This window comes from Podarcis vaucheri (genome assembly GCF_965113315.1).
Source record: "Podarcis vaucheri genome assembly, chromosome: 12".
NCBI classification, from domain to species: Eukaryota; Metazoa; Chordata; class Lepidosauria; order Squamata; family Lacertidae; genus Podarcis; species Podarcis vaucheri.
In genome coordinates this window covers 42,550,019-42,576,807 of record NC_138750.1, presented here as the reverse complement: position 1 = coordinate 42,576,807, position 26,789 = coordinate 42,550,019, and the positions used below count along the sequence as shown (strand labels likewise).

The 26,789-nt window shown below is 43.8% G+C and overlaps 1 protein-coding gene across 4 annotated transcripts in view; it reads right to left on the bottom strand.

Annotated features, from left to right (window-relative positions):
• KIAA1217 overlaps positions 1–26,412 on the bottom strand; it is a 174,768-nt gene extending 148,356 nt beyond the window's left edge. For all 4 annotated transcript variants that reach the window (XR_014212589.1, XM_082193612.1, XM_082193613.1 and 1 more), the window contains exon 1: positions 26,135–26,412. Coding sequence is in view for 3 of the 4 variants with exons in the window: in XM_082193612.1 (XP_082049738.1) it covers positions 26,135–26,248 (114 nt within the window). In the remaining variant the exon portion in view is untranslated. The remainder of the gene's footprint in view (positions 1–26,134) is intronic.
• Positions 26,413–26,789: the final 377 nt, after the last annotated feature.

The following is a 26,789-nucleotide window of genomic DNA, read 5'->3' as shown; positions in this document are numbered from 1 at the left end:
TTGGGCCCCTGGATGATGTGGCACTACAACCCCCATAATTCCTAGCAAGCGTGGTCAGTGAGCTGCTATAGCCATTCTCATCCCACTATGCCTAATCAGCAGACCATTGATCTAAAACGTATTCGGTCTTCAAGCATTCCCTCCATGAAATGCCTTGATTGTTAATATAAACTTTCCTTGCAAATTTAGATTCCTCCATACAGGGTTCTTCTGACATTAGAAGCAAAAAGACAGAGAGAGTAGAGACTTGTCTCTTGTTGACTGTAACAGTAGCATTAAATCTGTGGTTGCTGTGTTACAGTTATTGTTGGAATTTTGGCTCCTTTTCAGTGAATTAAGCAACCAGTGGGTATGATTCAATTGTTGCAGAAAGAATCAGCTACTGATTAATGGTTCAGAATGAAGGCAGGAAGGCACTTCCTAGGGAACCTGAACACTAGGTTAATCATCCCAGGCTCAGGGCAGGATGGCACAGAACTGCAGAGAGGCAAATGGACCAGGCATTTAGCCCTGTTTGACTAGGACAATCAAGCTGGGTATAACAGCTTACCTGTAACCAGGAGCTGTAAGAAAAGGCTGTGAGCTATGGGTGCCATTATGAGCACAATGTAATTGAAAAGTCACTGAAATGAAGCTTTGAACTGTGGGTGGACTCATCTGGGGCCCATGTACTGTCAAACCATCCTTGCAGGATCCAAACCTGTAATTTCAAGCTATTTTCGGATAAAATAATAAATAATGCATTAAGGGCAGAGATGATGAAAAAATGATGGGTAGTTTCAACAGGAGAAACCTATAATTTTGAGCAGTGAAATGATTTTTGGCATGTTCCTGGTTATCCACTTTATATGGGTTCGTTTGTTTTATTTCGTTTTTTCAAAACTGGTTGTGCTAGTTTCACACTTTGCCGCTTGCCTAACACAATAGCTTTTGAAATCTACTTCAGTTGTGTATTTGTCTATCCATAAAAAAAGAAAGAAAGAAAAAGTATTCCTGCATGTAACACTGACACTCGCAGCTCTGCACATGATTCAGGCTGGATTCTCGGGTCTGGAAATTATCATATGGAACATTCCACATGAGCAGCACTTAGGGAAGCAGAAAATAGATGTTGCCGAAGGAAGAACTATACTGGTTTTCTGACATTTTACACAAATTTTGCTGCAGTTAAAGAAAGGATTTGTCATTATCTTCTACCATTTAGACTAGTGGTGGCCAAACTTGGCCCTCCAGCTGTTTTGGGACTACAATTCCCATCATCCCTGACCACTGGTCCTGTTAGCTAGGGATGATGGGTGCTGTAGTCCAAAAACAGCTGGGGGGGCAAGTTTGGCCACCACTGATTTAGACCAAGTCACAGAGGATAAAAGCTATCAATGCCTGCTAGTTATGATAGATATGTACCACCTATTAGAGGAATGTGCCAGTATTAGAGGTAGAATGCCTCTGAATACTGGCTACTGGTGAACATGGACTGGGAATGCTATTGTGCTCCCAGAGGTACCTGATTGCCACTGTAAGAATAGATTGCTGGAATTGGTAGGCCTTCGGTCTGATCCACCAAGGCTCTTTTTATGTTCTTGTGTTCTTAGCAGTATAGTGGTACCTCAGGTTACAGACTCCGCTAATCCAGAAATAGTACCTCGGGTTAAGAACTTTACCTCAGGATAAGAACAGAAATTGTGCAGCGGCAGCAGGAGGCCCCATTAGCTAAAGTGGTACCTCAGGTTAAGAACAGTTTCAGGTTAAGAACGGACCTCCAGAACAAATTAAGTTCTTAACCCGAGGTACCACTGTGCAGAGGAACTGAAGAGAAAATATTTTGGCCTCATTAATCAAATAAATGCTGGACCAAACAGACGGTGCTGGGCTCTGCATTCCATGGTGTTATTTTAAAGAATATTTACTTCAGTTATTTAATGGCATAAAACAAAGGAACATCAAAATGTAAACAGTATTAGGGAGGGGACGGAATACACAGTTCAACCTACAGTTCAAGAGATGCTTAGTCGCACAGACCAGAGGACATACATAGAATATATGCTTTACTCGTTTTCCATCCCATTCTTCTATTTTATACCCAAACCTGCTTGCAGTATTTTCTAAAGCGCATATATTATGTTAGCTATTAAACGCATCTTAAGACAAATGAACACACAACTTAAAACTTCAACAATTAGATTAAAGCCTATAAAGTATAGCAGCAACAGAAAAACATGGCACCTTATTTAAGGCCTGCTTAAATAAGTTGGTTTTCACTGTCTGAACACAGGCCCTAGGGTGCCTTGAATGATGGTAGGTGTGTCGCAGTCAACGCTGGCCTCTGTCCTTCCTTCCTTCCCCCCACCCTCCTCTGATGCCCTCTCACATCGGCCTCCCAAAGGCTTGCACAGCTGTTTATTGCAATAGCCCTGGCTATAAGCTCCACAGGCAAATGGTGCCTCTGGGAGGCACCTCTCTTTAGGGTGGAGGGGGCAGTTCAGATACCAGGGATGGCAGCAGCAGCTGCCTGGAGGACTCCCAAGGAGAGGAGAGGGGAGAGGAGGAGGCTGAGGGAACACTCCACAAGGGAGAGTGTTCGGGAAAGGGTGAGAGGCTGCCAGCTCTGCAGGCAAGGGGTGACCCAACTGGGCTTCTGAGCCCTACAGGGGTGCCACAGAAAGAATGTAGTTGGTCAAGGGAAACGTGGGTTCAAAAAGGTTGAAAACCTCTGCCCTAGGGGGTTTCCCTTCTAGGTTAATCAGATCAAGAAAGCAAATGGCCATCACTTAAGAAGAGTAGTTACAACTGGGAAAACATTACAAACTCCAGCTACAAACTGAAACCAAAGGAATGAGGGTTGAAAGCCATAATAATTTGTCAGATGAAGGGCTCATTCAGACTTCCTTTGGGGCTGCATTTATAGGCACAGGTCCGGGCTCTAAAGCTCTGTCCTTGAGCAGGGTTTGTGTGTGTGTGTCCTGGCACTTTTCCCAGGAAACCTGCATTTCACTGCGGAATTGGAGCAAACTGCAACCAGGTTTTCCATTGGTTGCAATTTGCTCTGATTCAGTAGTAAGTTCTGACATGGAGCTTTAAAGTACAGACCTGTACCTGGAAAGTGCAGTATAAAAGGAAGCCTGGATGAAGGAAGCCAAGCATGCTAGTCCATTTCCAATCAATGCATGCAGACATGCGTTCGTTTAATGTAAGGCGAACAGACTGCCATGCAGCTTCCTTTCTAAGAACCTCATATAGTAGTGGAAACAAACATATCTAGATGCAGATAGTATGCAGGTTGACCACTCTTAAAAACACACAGAGACACAAAGACGCATAAGGACTTCTTAGGCTGGAGAAAGGGAACTTTTGATCCAGCCCCCTATTTCCATACATCTCACAAACCTCCCAACATGCCACTGTAATCATCATGGCATATTGCAGGTCCAGAAATTGCTCCAGGTGTCTCAGTGTGACTGTCACACTTAAAATTATTTCAGAGTTGTGTGACTTCTTCTAATCACCAGTATGAGAAGCAGAGTTCACGTCAGGAGCAAGTTAACAGGGGATCTTCTTGGAGCTATTTCTTCCATTCTCAAAATTCAAGGTGCGATCAGTTGATTTTATTCCTTGCTTGCTTCCTATTTGTAAATATGTCTTGACTGAACCAGGAAATTGTGAACACCACAATACCCTACTGTCACACATTTAAGTTGCATCTATTCAATATACACACACCTCTGTTTAAAAGAAAATTAGGTCACAATATTAAATGAGGATGAAGACTTGTCACATGCACATATATTACACATCTAATTTGCACTGGCACCCATTAGTATTTAGAAAAAGTGAATCTGAATACTATTGTTCCTCTTGCTGCTTATTGTTCCTAATTGATGAGTTATTACACAAGGACAGCCCATCCCAGCAGAAGCTCACTTCTCAATTCCTAGACTGAACTAGAATGTTTCCATTTTCCCTTGCCACCTTCTTCCCAAACATTCCTAACTATGGGGGGGGAGCCTCAATAGTTCACATTGTTTCTCAACTCTCAAATTAAGATTCATCATGAACCGCATTGAAATATGAAATTCCTCTCCTCTCCCCACTAATTTAGGGTGAAATGCTGCAGATCTGATACATATTTGTAGGACAGGTTGTAAGGCAAGAAAAGAATAAATTGTAACATGATATCAGATTTTATTTTTATTTTTTTTAAATGAAGTTGTTAAAAGGAAGGGATGGGAATCCTAGTCTGGACTGTGGCTTGGATAGTAAAGGTAAAGGGACCCCTGACCATTAGGCCCAGTTGTGACCGACTCTGGGGTTGCGGTGCTCATCTCGCTTTACTGGCCAAGGGAGCCGGCGTACAGCTTCTGGGTCATGTGGCCAGAATAACTAAGCCGCTTCTGGCGAACCAGAGCAGCGCACGGAAATACTGTTTACCTTCCCGCCGGAGCAGTACCTATTTATCTACTTGCACTTTGATGTGCTTTCGAACTGCTAGGTTGGCAGGAACAGGGACCGAGCAACGGGAGCTCACCCAGTCGCGGGGATTCGAACCGCCGACCTTCTGATCGGCAAGTCCTAAGCTCTGTGGTTTAACCAACAGCACCACCCGAGTCCTGTGGCTTGGATACGAAGATACAATTTGAATTCCCATGTTGCAATGAGTTTTAAAGAAGCTGTGTTTGTTGCCTTAAACAGAACTCATTGAACTTCTCTGGCCTGACACCAAAACGCAAACTTTTTTTGGGGGGGGGGTTGACACTTTATTATTCATACGAGAACCTGGCAGGTCACACCTGGAAGCAAAGGAAGAAAAGGGTGTGTGGATTTAATCACTCTATTATGTGGGCAGAGTGTAATGCTTTCTGCGAAAAGAGAAAGATAATCTACAATGCAGGTGAGGGGTTCACATTACCTAAAAGCAGCATCACCTCTGACAGACCTGAAAGCAAAACCTAAACTTCCATCTTCTGATAAAAACACTAAAAAGTAATGGCATGTTGCTTAGCACTCAAACACCTCCCATATTTCTTTAATCCTCAGCAACTCATTGAAGTATAAAGTTTATATAACTACAGTATCAACAGAGAACGAGGGAAAGTAACTTGTCCACAGCCACATAATGAATCTAGTATCCAGTGTCTTCAACACATTTTCCTTTTACAAGATTATGCCAATTAAAAAGGGATTTCAAAAGAGACACCGTCCCCTGCAATATTTAATCATTGCAATAAATTATATAAGGAATTCAACATTTGTTTCCTTCATTAGTAGTTGTTCTTCAGCATAGCTGAAGACTTTTCATCTTAATTGGTTAGCTATGAGGCGTTTCCTAAATTTTATTCTGGGTGCTAAAAGCACTGCAATCACATTTCCAGTAAAGCCTATCTACTGGGCTGGATTAATCTGAAAGCCACAGTAGGGTAATTATGCCTTTATTAGGAATAACAAATAGGCCACAAAGTCATGAGCAAGTTTTTTTGAGCTCTCCACAATTCTTCTTCGGGCTGGAAATGAAAACAAAAGTAAGTGGTGGATAGAAAAAGGCAGATATGGTCTAAAAGCCCCCAAATACGTACCAGTCTTAAGATGGAACAAAGGAGGACTTGTGCAGAAATAATTAGATTAGCCCCCACTAGGTGCTATGTAGATTTCAAACTGAGCCAAAAGCTACAGTGAAAAAGAAGGAATACCCTTTTATGAAGAGTAGATGGGCTATCCAGCAAATGAATAGATGGTAGCCCTATAGGCAGCTACTATTACAATGGCAGCTACAACTGCAACCTCTGTGTTCAGATGCAGCAGTATTCAGAAACCCATACCACAGATGCCCATACCACCACTGGTTCATCTAGTACTGGCAACACTGACTGGCAACAGCTTTCAGACAGGCAGGGGCCCTATCCCAGCCCTACCGAGAAATGGCAGGGATTGAACCCAGAATCCTTTGCAATGATGCTGATGAATGAATGGCTGGCTGGCTGAACAGAATCTTGTAAAGCCTTGTGCCCCAGTAAACAAACTATATATATTATTCACTATTGTTTATGGGAACCCTATCCACTCCATTGTAGCAGGCTTATGTAGAATCAAGACTGAACACGTTGACTTTTAAAATGAAAGCACTTCCATCTGATCTGAACCACTGCTTCTCTAACCTACTATGTATGGCCCCTACAGCAATAGGGGGGGAAAGGACTCCAGCAATGCTCAAACTCTCTTCTTTCTTATTATTTTATATACTTAAGACCTGAGACTTTTTACTGAAAACCAGCTGTAAGGCTAAGCTTGCATTCATACCAAATCCTAACATCACGCTCCACCTGCTCTTTGAAAAAAAAGGGGCAAGAGAAAGCAAAACATGCTTGCAGAGCAACAGAGGACTGTTAGAATAATCACAACAGAAGCAACAAATGGGAAACATTTCAGTAATCTCCATAACTTAAAAATACATGCTCTATACTATGCAGTTGATTCTATGATGCACCATATTCAAAAGAAGCCTACAGTCTACTAGTAACATTACAGCTCATTAAAAGTATACAGTAACTTAATTACGCTTTTAATGAGGGCATTTAATATAATTTCTAAGAAATGCATTTGGTTTTGGAACACAAAGGGATTTGATGTTCAGTGTTGAGAGAGTGTATTAAATCAGAACTCTCACACGCCTTACGTAAAAGCTAGGTAGTATTTTAGATGCTTAATCTTCGAAAGAAGATTTGATAAAACATCCACAGACCTAAAACACTATCTCAAACATTAGTAAGAACATTCCCCTTTCCAGTCACATATGTTTGAAGGATTTAACTTTTCCTGCATAATCAGTGTAGAACACCGGGAAGCTACAAAACAAAGCCGCAGTTTGGAAGCAAAAACTTCTCCTGTACCTGGTTAATTTTGTACACGCCACAGGAACAGCAGAGAGATGAGAAGCTCCTTTTCCTTCGTGGACCTTTTGGCAGAGAACTAGAAGAGTGACCAACATCCAATTCCATATTCTTGGTGTCAGCAATTTCTCAAACCTTTGAGGAAACCACCTCAGCGCGGCATCCTAGATCTCCAAAGATATCCCTTGCGCCAGGTACATATGGTATGTGCATTGAGACGGAGCTGTGAGCAAACGTTCTTGCACACTGGGGTGTAGATATGATTCACAAATAGAAAATACCGGTTTTTCATGGCTTGGCTTGCATAGCAGTCTTTGGGTGTGGCTGAAGTGAAATGAATGCCGGTGTACGCATTGAACTCTGTGAAAGACAAGCTGCCTCTAATCACAAGGAGGACTCCTTCCTCACCTTGGTAAAAAAAATTAAAAATCCTCCAAAACAAGCAAACCCTGCTTGTGTGGTTGGGCACCTCTAAAAAATGGGAAGTTAATAAGAAAGGCTTTTGTGCTGGCCGATAGGGACAAAAAGGGATGCATCTCACAAAGGAACATATGTCAATTTCTACCCGCTTCTCTTTTTTGATAGGACATGGCCCAGAAACAGATTATGAAAGACTGAATTAGAATAACTGTTAAGGTTGGCACACAGGGTGGGGAGGAGAGCAATGAACTGAACACTTATCACATAGAAGGTGTGATGATGTTACAACTGATGTGCTTGGTCCTGGCTTCCTTTGGATGAGAAAAGGACCATGCTGGAGGTACTATATCCAACCCCCAACATTTCCAGGTTTGGGCTGGGAAAGACTCCCTGTTCTGAAACCATGATGTTTCAGACAGACAGTGGAGAAAAAACTGAGCTAGCTGAACTGTTGTCCTATCTGACGCAGCATAAGGTCTCTTCCTATGTTCCTATAGAGAAACAGAGACTTCTGTATCCTGTAAGTGCCCTTCCATGCACACAAGGGCTTTTCATCTAGAGAAAGGCTAGCAGAAGCGGAGGAGGAAGAGATTTTCAATGCTCATGGGTCCCCAACCCTCTAGAACAATTTTTCAGGGGCTGCTGGAGTCTGGGGGGGGGAGGGAGGGGGGAATCAGCAAAGATTGTCTCCCCTCCTCTTCCATTAGAGGACGCCTCTGCCAGAGCAAGAGCACCAATTGGATTCCAGCCATTAATGATTTGGGTTGTATATGATTCTAGTCCTACTTAGAATAAATAAGTGTGATCAGATCCATGCACGCAAATTTATTACATGACAGAGAGGAACCATGCAAGCAACTTGTGCATCATTCAGTTGTGGAATGGGCAACAGCCATCTGTTGCCTCGTTCTGGATTCCTTGCATCAAGCCTCCAATTTGACTAGATGGTCGCTTCCAACTCTGATTTGGAAGATACTCCAAAGATCATCTAGTCCATCAAAGCACAACAAGGGCCCTGCTGGATTTGGCCAATGGCTCATCTAGTCCAGGACTGTGTTCTCACAATGGATGACTAGATGGGCACAGAAGGCATGAAAGCAGGATCTGAGCACAAGAGGATTCTCCCAACTTGTGATTCCCAGCAGCTGAGCTTCAGAGGCATCATGCCTCCCTACCAGCCATTGTGGCCGGTACCATGTTTCTGCCCCACGGTAGCGCCAACTACCCTTCAGTTTCCCACAGATCTAGTCATGCAACTGAGATCACAAAATGTCTGAAGCAGGGATCAGGTGCAGTGTCTCTAAGAGGTGCCAACAGAGCAATAGCTGATAACGTAAGCAGCTGATAACTGCTCTTCAGCCTCTAATTGACTTCAGCGGGACTATATCAGTGTCAACAGTTTGTGAAATTGTCCCTTAGGGGCAAAACAATGGTTTTTATATCCATTAAAACGCCTTCATCTCAGTAAGATGCATCAGCTTCTTTAAAATCCTCACTGAAAGGAAAGCCTATGAAGAAGAATATAGGGTTAGTGTAAGATTAACTGGGTTGCTGCCTGGTCCTTTGCTGGGCAGAGGAAGCGATTTATTATTTCGATCTCAGTCTTCTGCAGACAAAGTCAGAAATTTACAACAAAATAAATAAAGCTGCATTCCTAGAATATAATAGAAAACAACAAATCACATTAAAGTGACCAATTCAAATATAGTATATAAAAGAAGCTTTAAAAAGAGGCTGAGGCAGTAACGTTATTAATCAGACATTGCCTTGGTTCACACAGCACACTAACTCAGCCATTGCCAACCTGGTGCTTTCTAGATGTTTTAGACCATGGGTCGGCAAACTAAGGCCTGGGGGCCGGATCCAGACTAATTGCCTTCTGGATACGGCCCGCAGACGGTCAGGGAATCGCTGCGTGGATCGCCATTCCCCCCCTCTTCCACACACATACCGCGGCGCCGCCTCCTCCCTCCCTCCTCCTGGCTTCTCCCTGCCCTGCCTAGAGGAGGTAGGGGGCTGGGCTTTATTGAGCCGCGGTTGGCCGATTTTAAGCAGCCCCTCTCCAGAGCCAGCCCTTTTGTGCTGCTCATCGTCCCGCCGCCGCTGCCAGCCCCTGCCAATTGCAAGGCACAGGTAAGCAGCCACCAGGGCTCGTCCACTGCTGTGGAGAGGGGAGGGGAGAGTCGGGGGGTTTCTTTTCAAAATATAGTCCAGTCCCCCACAAGGTCTGAGGGAAAGTGGACCGGCTCCCTGCGCAGATGCCGAAAATCACAGGTGTGCATGCAATCCGGCCCAGCCCAGGCAAGATAAACCTTGCTGCCCCCTGCTCTAACATATCAAGAATGCAGAAGCAGCAGCAAAGCACACAGCAATGGTGGTGGAAGAAGAGAGATGTGAAGTAATACAAATGGTGTTCTAGCTCGCCCCAACCATATGACAATTAAGTCCAGGTTCTAAAAATACCTAGTTGCAACCATTGTGCTATCACATTGCAGCAAAGCATCTTTGGTTTGTTCACTACACATGCCCTGTTTTTCAATATTACCGAAGGGGTTTTAACCACTGGACCCATATTACCAAACTGAGCTCAGCGAGAGCTTTTCTCTTACGCTCCGCTGCAGAAGCAGGCAATTTGTACAGCATGATACAAACATAATAGGAGTCAAAGATTGGCAGCCGATTTGCATATTCTGTTTGCACATCATTAACATAATTTACATGAACAAGTTGGCCTTGAAGTCCCATCTCAACAGCTGCAAAAAAATGAAGAACCAGTCCCATGATATCAATTTGCTTTCTGGTAGCTGAGCCTTTCAAAAGACTCCCAGAGGGATAGGTTAGTCTGTGGCAGCACGAATAACAAAGCATCTTGTGGCACCGCAAAACACTAAGAGATTTATTGTGACATCCCCTGCAGTGAGCTATAGTTGACTTTGTCAGGTGTATGCATTCTGGTGGTGCTGTCAGTCTCCTCGCCAGAATCCTGAGGGCTAGAAACTCACTTTAAAGGAAGTGAAAGCTGTGCTTTTTCCTGGAACCCAACAGACTGCTAACAGGCAACCCTGGGCTTATATATTCCCCTGCAAGGCTAAAGAAATCAACAGTGTCATATTGAAGCAGCCTCAAAATCCTTTAATTCTGATTTGTCTACTAGTTATGTTTAAAGATCCAAACATTGGGGAGCCTGGCAATTCAAGTCAGGACCATAACACTGGAACAACCTCCCCCTGGCTCTGCAAGTGTGGACAAATAGACAGGTAAATTGCAGGCACACCTGCTAGTATACAACGTATTGCCAGCACTGTTGCAACTAACAAGGCAGTTGCAACAGCTCTCAGCCTGAGAACAAGGAACCGCAGGCTCATCGCTGCTCAAGAAAAGGCTTCTGGGACTCCTCTCCCCACCATAAATAGAGAAGTCGCTGACCAATGCATGATAGCTTAGACAAGCAGTCACTCAGCTGGAGGTATGGCACAGAGTTTGCTAGGGGCACCAGTGCAGCACCCCACAGTGCTACACAACTCAGAAGGGTTGTGAATAGGTCCCTTTGCAAATACACCAGCTCCCTAAGGCAAAATAATGTGATGAAATAAATCGGCAGGTGGCAGGTGATGCAAGGATCAAACAGGAGCCTTGCAAGTTGGACACCAATTTCCTACTGCAGGAGTGGCTAGCCTGCAGCATGTGGGTCCTATCCAGTTAAAAAAAAAAGTTAGAAATTGGATCAGCAGTGCTAGAACTACTGCAATAAACTCCATATCTGAGTGCAGCTTAAATCTCTCCAATGCTCAGAGCTGGGATTCCAGATAGCAGGAGATGTATCTTTGTAAGGGCCACATAATGTTAATTCCACATTTGCAAGGAACTGAATGTACTTTCTGGAACTCCTGGCCCATTAATATTATACAGGAACCTTCTGTGGTCTTAACCACTGAGCCTAGGGCTTGCCGATCAGAAGGTTGGCAGTTCAAATCCCCGCCATAGGGTGAGCTCCCGTTGCTCGGTCCTAGCTCCTGCCAACCTAGCAGTTCGAAAGCACATCAAAGTGCAAGTAGATAAATAGGTACCACTCCAGCGGGAAGGTTAACAGCATATCTGTGCACTGCTCTGGTTTCGCCAGAAGCGGCTTAGTCATGCTGGCCAAATGACCCGGAAAAAAATGTCTGCGGACAAACGTCGGCTCCCTCAGCCAATAAAAAGAGATGAACGCCGCAACCCCAGAGTCGTTCGTGACTGGACTTTGCTGTCAGGGGTCCTTTACCCAGACATAACACGTTAGCATGTAATTGCATTGTGTATATTTGCTTTAAAGCTGCTGGCTTTATTTCTATTTTGATCAATTTTATGTCAACTTCTTTTTAACGTTTGTTTTTAATGGGTTTTTGTTGTTGATTATTATGCACTATATAAATCTTTTTAAATATTCATAACCCATCAGATTGGTTGCAATAATGTCATTTGCTTCATCTGAAAGTTCCCCACCCCCCATGATGTATTAAACAATGTTGAATTGCAGGCACAACTTGAAGTCCTATAAAACAACCACAGTCACACCACTAAATGTAGTTTTGTTGACAGCCTTTTCTATATTAGAGGGCAGATGTGCTTCCTGGCCCTAGGAGACAGGCATCTCAACCCCAATCAACAGCTGTTAACACATGTTGCCTTTTTATTTGTTTCTTTTAAAAAAAAGACCATGGCAAGCAACATTTTTTGGGGGGGGCAACAACTAGGGAAGCTCTTTAAAAATTATTTAGTGTGACAGAAACCCCGTCAGAAAAGAATCCACAGCAAAAGCATAAAGGACACAGACTCGCATTAAGCAGCTGTGTGTTATTTAAAGATTCTTTCAAAAGAGCAGTAATAGGGGTATTTGCTCAAATATGCAAAGATGTTTCTAACATGTATTTTAAAGCTGTACAGTGAGTTGCAATTGTCAAATAACTGCATTTATACCCCACTATATCACAATCAGATGTTTAAGGGGTTTTTATGTTAAAAAATACAGCTTTTTTCGACGCAGAAGCTAAGGCACATCTTTCCTTTTCTACCAGCTCAGCGCTCCTGAAATAAGTCAGTTAATGACATTAACATAGCTATTTATGTAACCCCTTTTTTTAAAGCAATGCTTATTCTAACTCATTGTAATCAGAGTCAAATATTTGTTCCTTCTGTGAGTAATTTATTACTAATTACAACAGATGGGTAGATGACATTAGCAGGCACTAAAAATAGCACTGCTCAAAAATAAATAAAGTTGAAGGGTAATGTTTGCAAACCTCTGTGAGAATTTAATGTGGGCTTACAAGTTGCTAGATCCAGCATATAGCTGTGAGGTGGAATCTGGCTGCTGACCAGACAGTCTCCCCACGCCTAGCAGTTCACTGTGAAGGCCGGTCCAAGACCTTCTGCCACCTGACGCTAAAAATGAAACAGTGCCTTCCATGCACAGAAGCTAAATGGGCTAACAGTTGAATCTTACCCACAGTGCTAAGATTACCATCAGTGAGGTGCTGCCACTACATCCAAGCTGTCAACTTACTTTGCCTAATAATAGGGCCGGCCCTGCTTATTGCAGGGTTTTTAAAACCCTGAACTCACCATGTAACAGCTTCCATTTCCCTTCCAATGGAAAAGAAAGCAAATCCCAAGAGGTGGTCTGGAGAGCAAGAGTAGGCCCATAGTGTCCGGAGGGCCACAGAACATAAGGATGGGGGCCCACAGGTTGCCCACCACTGGTATAAAGGTCAGAGTGTTGGACTGGAGCCAGAGTTCAAATCCCCTCTCGACTATGAAGTTCAACGGGTGATCTTGACCCAGTCATTATTATCTCCCTGCCTCCCAGGGCTGTTGAAAAGGGGAGCCATGCATGCCATCCTGAGCTTCTTAGAGAATGGGTGGGACTAAAAAACCTGTCTAGGTTACTAGTAGTCTTTGAAAATAGTAAGGTAAAGGTAAAGGGACCCCTGACCATTAGGTCCAGTCATGACCGACTCTGGGGTTGCGGTGCTCATCTCGCTTTATTGGCCGAGGGAGCTGGAGTACAGCTTCCAGGTCATGTGGCCAGCATGACTAAGTCACTTCTGGTGAACCAGAGCAGCACACGGAAACACCATTTACCTTCCCGCTGGAGCTGTACCTATTTATCTACTTGCACTTTTACGTGCTTTCGAACTGCTAGGTGGGCAGCAGCCGGGACTGAGCAACAGGAGCTCACCCGTCGCGGGGATTCGAACCGCCGACCTTCTGATTGGCAAGTCCTAGGCTCCTTGTTTTTACCCATAGAGCCACCCACGTCCCTCTTGAAAATAGTATATTCGTATAATAAGCCAAAATATGTTCAAGCCTCATTCTGCCACACAGAACCACTTTCTTCTTCCCTTTGCACAAATCAGCAAACAAACCAGGAATTCTTCAGTTAACTACGGTCTCCCATTTTGTCTACACTGGGAAGCTATGGTGAATGACTTCAAATCAAGGCAGGATATGAAGCCAAATTTAAACCAGGGCTTGTTCTGAAGCAGTTCAGTTGTAATGGGACATGAAGTTAACTGAGGACTTCCGGGTTCATTTGCTAGCTTACACAATGAGGTCGCATTCAGGGGGATGAAGCGCAATCACATAAAGCCAACATATGATCTTCAGAACACACCCAGTCAACAGCTAGAGTTACAAACAATTAAATGGGCCTGCCTGTGTATTAGCTATGCATGATGACAAAAGCACACATCCCCTTTGTAGGCAAAATGGTTTGCTCAAAAACTGACGTATGCCTTGCTTTGATAACGCAGCCGTAGCTACTAAGACACAATGTGACAGTAGGTTTCCAACCTCTAGGTAGGAGGAAGCAGGGCTAAAGTAGTTTGGTTTGGTTTGGTTTGGTTTTTTTTACAAATTACTGGTGAATTGGATTGTGAATTAAGAGGAACGAACCAAAGAAAGACCACACACAAATTGTAAACAGCGTCTCTCTCCCAAGTGCAAATAAATGGAGGCACATCAAAGAACACAGCCCCTTGTTGTTTGATGCACCCAGATGCAAAATGCCCTAGTCATGGATTTTGCTAAATTGGTGCAATTTCAGAAGGAAGTGTAGGCTGAGGATATAGGAGCCAAGAGGATCTACACTACAAAACAGTGCTGCGCTCACAGGCAATGACGGCAGGGTCTTCTTCCCCCATCTGTTGTGCTGTTTCAGCAAATGCATTCACCAAAGACAAAAGAAACAGAAAACGCTTTCAGCTAGAGATTTGCTTGTGTTATTTACTTTTGATCCCCTAAACAGATCTCTGCAAAGGGGGTTTAAACCTCAAGGATTAAAATTAGATGGAACTAACTGACCAGGTGTGTCCGGCTCAGCCAGCTTTTGTTCGGAAAGGCACATGCATTAAAAGTGCCTCAATACACTCACTGGTCAGAGAATTACACACACCTCTGTTTGCATTGGGCATTATCAACGTAAAGACATCACCCATTACTGAAATTCCCCATTCTAAGCCCAGGGGAAGTGCTGCCTGCACCAACTCAGTTAAACAAACATGCTGCGTGTGAGGTTCAGGGAGAGCAAATGATTTTCTGCCGCCACAGTATCTTTGCAGGTGCAGAAGCGATTACTTAGGAGGGGCAGCCTGCTTCAAGGAACAAAATCTTATTTATGGGCTTCTCTCCTTTTAAAGGTTCCTATTAACAAAGATTACAGGCCTGCCCACCCTGTATTTGAGATCAAAGCTTGCTTCAATATCTGTTTTTCAGATGGGCATGTTCTGAGGTCACTTTCTGTTGTCCTTGCCAGGGACTCTTGGAAGTCAGTGTTTAACCCGCCCTGCCCCAAGGAACCTTGTCCATGTGCCTTTCTGTGGCTCATTCTACCATCAGTTCACAAACAATACCAATGATGCCTAGAACATGCTCTTGTGATGCCTACACACTGTAGGGGAGACTAGTTATAGTGGGCAAGCTTACCTTCTGAAAAGCTCATTTCCAAATGTCTTCTTGCAAAACAGACAAACAAACCCTGATACGCTTCTGAGGAAACTACTGAATGTTCTGAAAACACAGATAGTTGCTCTACACCAGGTCAGACTATTACTCCATCTAGTCCTGTACTATCAGTGGCTCTACATAGTCTCTGGAAGAGGTCTTCTAACCTGAGAGATACCAGGTCTTGAATCTTCTGTATGAAAAGCATGTGCTCAACCTACTATGGTACCTCCACCAAACCGATGAACCTGGGACTGTCTACATTTGAAGTATGTGTTCTACCACACAGATATGGCACTCCCCCCCCAAAAAAAAAACCACCGTAGCATGAAGGCAGGGTTAAAGGAACCTGTGGTCCTCCAGATGCTGTTGGACAACAATGCCCATCAACCTTAGCCAGCGTGGCTCATGATCAGGAATGATGGGGATTGTAGCCCAACAACATTTAAAGCAGCATTTCCCAATCTTGGATGCCAATTCCCATCTCCCCCAGACAGCATGGCCAATGGTCAAGGATAGTGGAAGCTGTAGTCCAGCAACATCTGGAGACCCAAAGCTGGTAAAGCCTGATATAAGAGAGCCACAGGTTCTCCACCTATGTTTTCAGCATAAAAAAGGACCATCGGATCAGTATGGCTCTCTGAAAACACTCCACAGCAAGTGTCAGCTTTGTTTTGGCAGTCCGCCCCCCTCCCAACTGAACACCAAGAATCACAAAAAAGGAGTCTTGCATCTCTGATCAGGCAGAAGAGGACAAAACACAGATTGAGAACAAATTCAATACTAGGTTTGGGGAGACCAAGAAGCAGACTAGAATGTGGTGGACAATGCCCCATGACAACTGCACTGTTTTTGAAGCATCGTGACCCCAATGAAAACACACCCAACCTGCTGAAGATTGGCCGGTTGGTGCAAAAGCAGAACAAATGAGCTACATCCATTTTCCTTTGCACTTTTCTTGCACTTGAATCCCTTTCTCCTTGATATTAAAACATGCCTAGATAAGCTCTTGGCAGTGACTCCATGGCTTCTCAGTCCAGGACTTGTAGATGACTTGTCTCAGACAATGTTGCAAGAAAACAAATACAGAGGAGTAGCTGCTGCTATCAGAAGCAACTGAACAAAGCCCAGTCAAGGATTGCAACATGGCCAGGTAAAGTCTTACACAGAGATATGAGCGAATGCCAAGAGGCTGTTCTGAAACAGTTCGTTTCGGATGCCTCCCCTTCAGAAAGCAGCTAGCTCTGGAGAACTTTGGAAACAGACTCTGGGGCAGTGCAAGGGTCTGTGATCAGGAACAGTTCAAGCAAGAGGCCATGCAAAAGTGACTGTATATGTCTAAAGAGGCTCTTTGGACTGATTGTTCATGGTTCTAAAATTGCAAAGCAACTATTCAGAGAGAAAGAACACACAGCACTGTTTCATAAATAAAAAATCAAAGCAGTGAATTGCCTTCACCTTGATAAGGAAATGAGCTTGGCAAACTGAACCAATCCTTTATATCCCTGCCTGATCACTGATGCCTTGGGGGGAGTCACTGTTAGTGGTCCTCAGTAGCTCATATGCATGGCTCTCCTATCCACCAGGAACTGTTTAGTATTGTGTTTTATGGGACTCCCTTCCAGTTGAGGTAGTTTCCTTACTGAACTTCCAGCACCTACTGAAGACATTTCTTTTATTATTCCAAGAGGCATTGCAGTTGAAGTCTGATTTTATCATTTTAATTTATTGTTATTCTTTGCATTGTATATTTGTAAACAGCTTAGAGACTATCATACATAAGTGGTATATAAATTATTTAAATAAAAACAACAAATTACTTTAAAAAACAGAAACTATTGACAACTGCAGACCTAATTCTAGTTCTGCTTCATCTCTTTAGGACAATCCATCAAGAAGGCGGCATGAAAGCTAGAGCAAGACTAGGAAAACAGGAGGAAGCCCAGTTCTTAGTGGTCCCATTCCCTTGATTTTGATGGTGCTGAACAAATGGGCCCTAACCTGCAGATTGCTTAGGGAGCCGGCCCTTGCATTAGGCAAAGAGAGGCAACTGACTCAGCTAGCAGGTGCACTTGGGAAGCACTTCGTCTGGGGACAAATGTACCACTGCAAGACCTGAACTGCACTTCCAGCCATTCTACTGGAACATGAAATGCATTTTTCTATGCATAGAAATGTGCTCCATCCCTAAAGGTTCCCTACGATGCCACTATCCGCAGTCATAATGATAGGTAAAGGTAAAGGTAAAGGTACCCCTGCCTGAACGGGCCAGTCTTGACAGACTCTGGGGTTTGTGCGCCCATCTCACTCAAGAGGCCGGGGGCCAGCGCTGTCCGGAGACACTTCCGGGTCACGTGGCCAGCGTGACAAAGCTGCATCTGGCGAGCCAGCGCAGCACACGGAACGCCGTTTACCTTCCCGCTGGTAAGCGGTACCTATTTATCTACTTGCCCCCGGGGGTGCTTTCGAACTGCTAGGTTGGCAGGCGCTGGGACCGAGCAGCGGGAGCGCACCCCGCCGCGGGGATTCGAACCGCCGACCTTCCGATTGGCAAGCCCTAGGCGCTGAGGCTTTAACCCACAGCGCCACCCGCGTCTAATGATAGGTACTCACTAGTTAAATATGCATCAATTCAGAACACATAAGATATTCTTGCTGCAATCAAATGCCATTTTCCTACATATGGTTACCAGCCACAAATTTATTCACATAATATTAACATTGACTCGTTTTTCTTCATATCCCCCCTTCTAGTCTTCCACTTCATCAACCACAATCAGCATAATTAATGCAAATACGCTGGTTTATTTGACACATTGTTCAATATGACATATTTCAATATTAAACACATAACGATTCAGATCCTTTTCCAACCAACACACACACACACACACACACACACACACACACACACACACAAAGCAGGCTTGAAATTAAGTCTATAAATTCCCATTAATAACTAATAGTGGCAATTTATCCATGATTGTCAAGTCAAATAGATCTGCAATGCACTAGACAAAAAAAATGGGGTTAAAAAAGAGCTTAAAATAAATTTCCATTTGTTTCCAATTATTTTGTTAGTGTTTTGCACTGCTAAATTTACTTCTGTTCATATATATAAAAAAATGAACAGCAAGTGATAAGAGCTCTTTATACATCTCAGGGTTTTATATGGTTTGGGCTGGAAACATAGAAACTTGTTTTGAACATTCCCGAGGTATTCTGCCATGCCTCCATCCTTCATTTACATTTCACAGGTGTCTTTCAATTGAATCGGTGGCCTTTCAAGCTTGTTGTTGTTTAGTCGTTTAGTCGTGTCCGACTCTTTGCCAGGACACCAGTTACACACTTCAACCCTGGCTACCCAAACCACTCCCTTTGATGGTCCAACTGTAAGAGTCCGCTCATTTTATTGCAGCAGCAAAAAAAGAGGAAAACCTACTTCTATCCACGTAGCTTGTTCGTTGATGGGAAAGAATTCATTGTGCTCTTCCCCTCCAAACATTTTCAGTCATATAATGGAACTTGTAGCACCCATTCCAAAGTTGCCCTTCCACAAAATAATGTTATAATAATGAATAATAAGGACCTCTGCAGTTTGCATTTTGAAAGGCTGTTTTATCAAAACAAAACAAAACAACCCCCAAAACTTGTGATATTAAGTTTGATTCTTAACAGTGAAAGCAGAAACTGTTAGTAAGAAAGGTTCTACCAATAGAACAAATCCATTTTCATTTTCTGGTTTCTCCTCTCTAATACCACACTAATATTAAGCATGAGTCACCTAACTTCCTCCTTATTTCACAGCATTCAAAAATCTGCTGATCATTCAAATCAAGAGGTGGGGTGGGGAAAGGAAGGAGGGAGGGAGGGGGGGGAGAGAGAGAGTACATCATACCAGAAAACCCCGTTTATTGATTCAGCTCTACTCTCAAGAAAATAACACAGCCAAGTAGATTTCAAACAATCGTATTATAGTCGTCGCAAAGCGAAGGAGGACATTTTTGTTTACCTAATTGCAGGATTCTGGAGGCAAGCCAGGAAATACGCTTGAGAACAGCTCCCAAGATTTGAGTAGTCACCCAAATGTTTAGTTCCGAACAAACTCCCTTACAATCCCAGGCAGGTAAAACGCCTCCCATGTGTCTCCACTGCAATTTATTTAGCCCCCCTTTCACCCCCCTCTCCAAGTGAAACTTTCTCATTTGCATAAAGCAACTTCCAGCCTATGGGACTTTGAACGGCTACATGTACCCTTAGCTGCCTTAACATGCTTTCCCAAGCATGACATCACAGATCTCCATGGTTACTTAAACCCCACCTGCCTACACAGTAGAGCTAACCTGTCAGATTGAGGCCGCACAATGCAATGGAACTGTTTCCTTCCAAGTAAATGTTTAACAGTCTACTCCTTGGCATGGTGCTGATCTACTACAAAGCAGGTTTATAAAAAATACAGAACACATGTTTATTTGGCTTTTGAAGGCGAACAAACTGTGGGAGTATAGGACGGGTCTTTTCTAATAACCGCGGAGCAACAAAATGTGACCTGCCCAACAGTGCAAAAAGAAACAACCTGCAAGGGTGCACACACCCAAAAAACTGTTGTGTTGAAGACCCAGGCCTTGTGAGGTTTTGCTAATACAGTTTCTGCACGTTCATTGTTTCCCTTTGCAACAATTTTCTTTTCTTTTCTTTTTTTAAAAAGAACCCATAATGCCCTTTGCGCAGCACAACCTGTAAAACTGGTTTCTCCTGGAGACTTTCTCTCCCCCCCCCCCATTTTATTTGGCAGGAATTCAGCTATTTTTTAACAGCCTTCCACCGCTGCTGTGTGCATTATTTGAATCTCACAGCAGATTCCTCCTCCTCTGCCTCAGCTGCTTTTCCTAATGCACTGCCCCCTCGCTAACCGCCATTGCTCTCTCGAAGGACAGAGAACAACAAGAAAGAGCGGAGCAACTCTGTGGACCCTGTGCAATGCAGGGAACTTGGCACACCACATTCAGAAGCTGCCCCTCCGAAATTTCTGAGACCTTATACACACACACACACACACACACACACACACACACACACCACCTTTTCTTTATGTCTCTCCTCCTTCTTTTCAGTAAACGGCGGGTCTCATTCGCGAGTCATTCCGGGCTTCCCTGGTCAGAGCATGCTGAAAGTTTCATTTTCCATCAAAGGTGCGGGGGGTGGGGGTGGAGTGGAGTGGAGTGGGGAGAGACGCACAACACCTTCCTCCACTCCGGTCCGGCACCAGCTTCTGGAGTTGTGACAAGCTTCCTACTACTCTTTTCAGAAAGATCTGAGAAGTTCTGCCTTAGTTTCCGGGGGAATTGTTTTGCAATAAGAGCCACACCTGTCAGAGTGCATTGTCTGTATCATAACAGTGCCTGGGGGTTGATGTTCAGATAAAGGTTCTTCCACTGGGTGCCGACATGCCTATTAGAAGCACTTTTCTGCTTCATGCTAGGTTGATATCTAGATGGTCATACGGGGAGCTTCCCTGCACGCAGCAAGGTTTGCGGGGATCCCTTCCCAAAGGCAGCAAGACACACACCCTCCACCTGACTATTCACAAAAACATAGAGGATCTCTGGTCTGGGAACAGCTTCTGATGCAAACTGATGACCTGACAGTGGAGGAAGTCCCAGTGACCACAGAGAAGGTCATTTGTGTGCTTATGGGTTCTTTGGATCCTGTCCAAAAGCCATTAGGCAGCAAAGCATTCATAAGGTGGAAGAGAAGTTGAAAAACATCAACAGATCATTTCTGTCATTCTACCTGGCTGCTTCCCAGCAGTAAAACAATAGATGTGATTGTGTCCCAATAGAAGGAGAAAGGGTGGCTTCCCGGACGCTGAGCTCCTTGCGGGGGCCACCCACACAAAGGCAGCAAAGTACACAGATGGGATGGATAAAGCATCCAACTGAGTCATTAGGAACACCATGTTAGGATAAAGCTGATGTCTGGCTGTGGTTATGTTTGGGCTGTCTGCAAACTCATGTTCTCCTCATTTTCATTATTTGAGAAAAAAATACTTTTATTTCTTTAATTAATTCCCACATTGCCACAATGTAGACATTTTTGTACACTTCATTTGGTTGGACACCTTTGGAAAAAGTGAGTACCGTATTTTTCACTCCATAAGATGCACCTGACCATAAGACACACCTAGTTTTTAGAGGGGGAATGCAAGAAAAAAAATATTCTTTAAAGGGAGCGCTGAGCAGAACCTGTATGCATCCCAGGCTCTGCTCAGTGCTCCCTTTCACGAGCCGCGTGGAGCGTGTGTGCGGCGCTTGCAGGCTTTTCCCCCAAGAAGAGAGAAGGGCAGCCCGTCACTGACAGGCTGCCCTTCTCCCTCCTCAGGGAAAAGCCACACACTCCACGCAGCTCTTGGAGGCTTTTCCAGGAGGTGGGGGAAGGGACTGAGGGGCTATCCCAGAAGCTAGAACAGCAAGAGAGAGTGAAGCGCAGCGATCCCTCTCGCTGTTCTGGCTTCTGGGATAGCCGCGTGAAGCCTCCTCAGGGCAGTGGGGTGAAGGCTCCCGCTGCCCTGAGGAGGCTTCACGCAGCTAAGCCAGAAGACAGAACAGCGAGAGGGAGCGCTGCGCAGCGATCCCTCTCACTGTTCTGGCTTCTGGGATAGCTGCGTGAAGCCTGCATTCGCTCCATAAGACGCACACACATTTCCCCTTACTTTTTAGGAGGGAAAAGGTGTGTCTTATAGAGTGAAAAATACGGTATTTTGAAGGGTAGCTGCATTTCTATTTGATTTCAGAACTTATGAATTGGGGCATTTCATATTAAAATGTGAACTGAACTAATTCCTCTCCCATCACTACTCTGGGGCATTGTGGGAAGTTAAAATGGCAGCCCTCAACGACCTGACATTTTTCACAGTGCTGTTACCTGTTACTAGCTATCGCCACTACCATGTAAACCACCCAGGGTCTACCAACAGAGGGAAGGAGAAGTCTCAGACGGGCCTCCACAGACTTGGAGCCAATTCTCTTATTAGGTCCTCTTAGTTTTTGAGCCTCCACCCATGCAGAAGCTTATGAGGCAGCCAGCCTTTCCTGTAATCCTGTGGTACTCTAACCTTTGAAGAAGGGCAGACCACACATACACCTATTACCAATTAGCTAGGGATTGTCTGTCACAGGTCTTTACGACTGATGAAGAAGCAGACTTCACTAATTGTATGACAGGTTTCCATGAAATAGTTTTAAGATGAACAGCTTGTTGTGAATGCTATCTTTAAACACATCTCTACTTTGATCATGAACCTGGCGAGGGAATGATTCTAGACAAAGGCAACATGTTCTCACCCTCTGAGGAATGATGTTGCTTTAAAGGTTATGCACTTATTATCATACCCGATTCATTTATAAAATGTATAAACAGGAGATATTCCTTTGAAGCATGCATGTTTTACCCAGAAGTAAGCCCCACTGAATTCAACAATCTTGACCATATCTACTCAGAAGTAGGTCCTGCTGAATTCGACCTCACTTACTCCTGAGAAAACGTCGCTCCCTTAGGACTGCAGTCTTAATAAATTAGCAAGTGTGGCACATTTTAAACAAGCAGCAAATGCAGTTATTGCATTCCTTCTGTAATTTATTGGCTTCGGAGGGAGATCAAGTTGCAAAATGTGTAGGGTTGTCTCTGCAACAGTCTGTTCAAACTTGGCTTGCAAGTATCTTCACCAGTGGAACAAAATATTTACATGACTCAGGAAAGATCTAATCTCACATCTCTTTTTTTAAAAAAAGAAAGCAATTTGTGCATTATCTTTAACTACCACCCTGCATTCTCCACACAGATACTCTAGTTCATTACAAAGATAACAAGCACAATCAATGAAGCAGTCAGGGAAGAGCTTCAAGATTTCAAAGTCAGAGGGGAAAAGAGGGGAGGCGCAAGCAGTACTCAGAGATTTATAGTACTTGGCAGGAAATCAGAGCTCTGAGAGCAGCTCCAGCATCTTATGAGCTGCTGCGGGAAACACCAGTGTTGTACCAGAGTTTCCTGCAGCACAACACGTACACGCGTACATCACACTAGAGAACAGAGATAACTTTAGAGCACCAGGATATGTGTATCTGGGGAATGCAGAACAAGAAAGCCCTATGTCAGAACATGTGAGTGTACAAAGTGTGCTATTATGAAGTTGATGGTGATTCAAATTTATTAGTTGCGTCTTTTGCAAAAGTAATTTGCATGAAAACAAGGCGGAGAAAAATCTAAAACTCAATTCATATTTTTTCAAAGGCAGGGCTAAAACTTCCCACCCACAGATAAAAGCCAAAAGCCTGGCAGAAAAGAAATGTTTTTGGCTGGTGTAAAAGAAACATGGACAGAAACTGGCATGTTAACCCCTCCCAAGCTGGCTTAAATGAAAATAGCTTTTGCTATGACCCCAACATTTCTTCTCATCCACCCTTTATTAGGTTGCTCCTGTTCTGCTCATTTGTGTTTTAGCTTTGCTTTAAATGTTGATCGTAATGTCTCTTTGTGTAAACTATATTAGGTGCATTTAGTTGTGAATGTGAATAGAAACAGCTTCTTTATGGCCATTTTCACCAGAAACAGAGCATCTGGGTTTTGCATTTTCTCAGTCTATAATTTAAGTTGTGTCATTCAGAAAATGGCTCTTTGATTAGATAGTAGCTATTTTCAAATTTTGTCTTCCACTTCCTCTCCATCAGTAACATCACTGACAAGTGACACATTCCAGATAAAGAGGAATTGTCAAAGTCAGCTGTGGATGTTTATTTGACTTTGCATGCTTTTGAAAGGGTGGGGTAGGAAAATGGAATCCGCCCTCAATCTTAAAATCATTTTGAAGACTTTGTAATGACATAATGTGGGCTGGCCAAGGATCTCAGTACTAAATTTAATTGCAAACCGGACATTTCCACATTCCAGTCACCACCATGGGCTGCTTAGCCGCAGCCAGTAAAATCCCACACAAATTAACAGTAGGGCTGCTAGTTTTAATTACCACACCAGTCATCTTAAGCTTTTGTCAATCAATTTAGGGGGGGGGGCAACCTAACAGAACAATCCAAACTATAGGAAGCCAAGTATTCAGCCAAGCTAACCCAAGCCTGGCAAAGAGAAGCCAAGCTTTTAAAACATAATTTGACTTGCACCACCTTTTTTGTCAGTGTAACTTTTGCTAGTAATATGATCAAGAAGAAAGGAATTTGGAACAGGGGTAAGTCTCCTTCTGCCCTGTCCTACCTCTGGCATCATTAAGGTAGCACCCCTGAAAAAGTTCTGAGAATTTTGCCCTTTCTGAAAAGTCACTGAATATTCCCCCATATGTCCATTTCAGCAAGGTTCAAATTTGTCTTGAAAACCCAGAGTCAAATATTAAGCCCAACTTTGGTTCCAGCCCTTAGCTCCAGCTCCCAGCTTGTCCCTGGCTCCTGTATCCCTCTCGACAGCTGCCTATGGCTTAGCTCTGACAAAGAAGCAGGTTGTGCTTTCATGCCATGTCCTGTAAGTGCTGAAGAGCAATTGTGTTTAGTCGAGCAAAACTGGTGCCTCAGAACCTGTTAAAATACTTCTGTCACAGCAGGTTGACAAAGGCTCAGATTCAAAGCTCGCAAACAACTCATGGATTGCATCCAACTGGTTTTACTCAGAGCAGACCCACTAAAATGAATGAACCAAAGTAATTGATTTCAATGGATCTACTCTAAGCAAAAGTTAGTTGAATATGACTCTGTGATTTGGAACCCAAACCCTGTGCTGAGCTTACAAATCGTGAGGCACATCATGTTTTAGAGAAGGGGAAGCCAATATGATGCCCTTCAGATGTTATGGGCTGCAACTGCAGTCATTCCAGCATGGCAAATGGTCTGGGATGATGGGAGTTGTGGTTTATTATCTGGGGGACACCATGTTAGCTACCCATGGCTTAGAAATAACTTTCTGTTCATCTCTCCTTCCTTGAGAAACAGAGGTGGAGCAACAGCCTTATAGCGATGATTTGTCAGTTCAAGTAGCACACATCCCTTCATGGTTTGTAAAAGCTCACTTTCAACAACATCCAGAGAGCACCACACTGGCTACTCCTGACTCAAGAGAGTCAGATGGTCTGTATTTTTGTCCTAAAGAATTTCAGCCAATAGAAAACACACGATCAGGTGGGTCATGTGTTGGCAGTGGAGCAACTCTTGCTAGACTATATCATTTCAGACTGCAGAAGCGGCAGGACTGAATATTTGGGTGCTTAGTATTTATAAACCCTAAACCAGGCATGGCCAAACTTGGCCCTCCAGACATTTTTGGGCTACAACTCCCATGATCCCTAGCTAGCAGGACCAGTGGTCAGGGTTGGTGGGCATTGTAGTCCCAAAACATCTGGAGGGCCGAGTTTGCCTATGCCTGCCCTAAACATTACAAAAAAGCAAAGAAACAAACCATTTAAACATGTCAGGGAAAAGGCTAGATTAGAAAACTTTTCCCTGACAGGTTAAGTTTTCTATGTGCATGGTCCCTCATACAAGAAACTTCCTGCAGACAAACTCTCTCCTGCTTTCACTCTCAAATGGAACTGCACTGTATGATTTTCTAAGACCCAGCAATTCCTGTATTTTATCAGTCTGATCTGGCAGCTTTTTACATGTACGCAAGCTCCATATTGATTCCTTGCAAGAATAAGGGCTCCCTGACTGGCTTCAGTATCAGCAGGAGCTCCATGAATTCGTTCCCATTCAGCAGCAAAGCCCACTTGCACAGGAATTTCATGCGTGGATAGATATCCACAGGGGTTTTAGCATCAGAACCAAAGCCACATATGTAAACATTTGCTTTGTCTTCCATACCTGATCTCTCAGTCTTTCTTGGTGGCCCATGATCGCAGTGGCATGGTGGGGATATTTCTGCTTCAGGTGCTCTAGAAAAGCTTCTCTCTTCTTGTCCATATCTGATGCCTGCATTCCCAGAATTTCTCTGGAACTTCGAGGGCCGCCTACGGTGTGTCTCCGAGGAATGTTGCGGCCTGCCTTTGCAGAAGCCTGGCTGTTTCCAGAAGCAACAAGTTCCTTAGGCCACAGGTATTCTGCATCGTCTAACGAGGTTGCATGCAAACTGCTTTTCTGGTCTGCAAATCAAAAAGGTGAGATACGATCAAAACAGAATCTCAGCAGTCATGCCTACAGAAGAAGAAGAAAGTTTATTTTTCGGTGTGGATGTACATGGTTAAAAAAAAAATAGCATAGAAGGATATGGTTCTGCTCCGTTTAATGAGGAGAGATGCTATTAGGCTTAACTAAGACAACCACTAAAATTGTAGTTTGCATAAGCTGTGCAAAACAATGTGAAATGCCGGATGGAAAACGGATCAATAAGCAAACCATGTCCTTGCTATGCAGTTCTCTGTACTGAAATATCGAGGGGGAATGAATGGTAGATCTCTTTCTTCCTTAAGCTTTAAAATCTTTTAAGACGTTAAAAAAATCATCGTAACACTCCAGTACT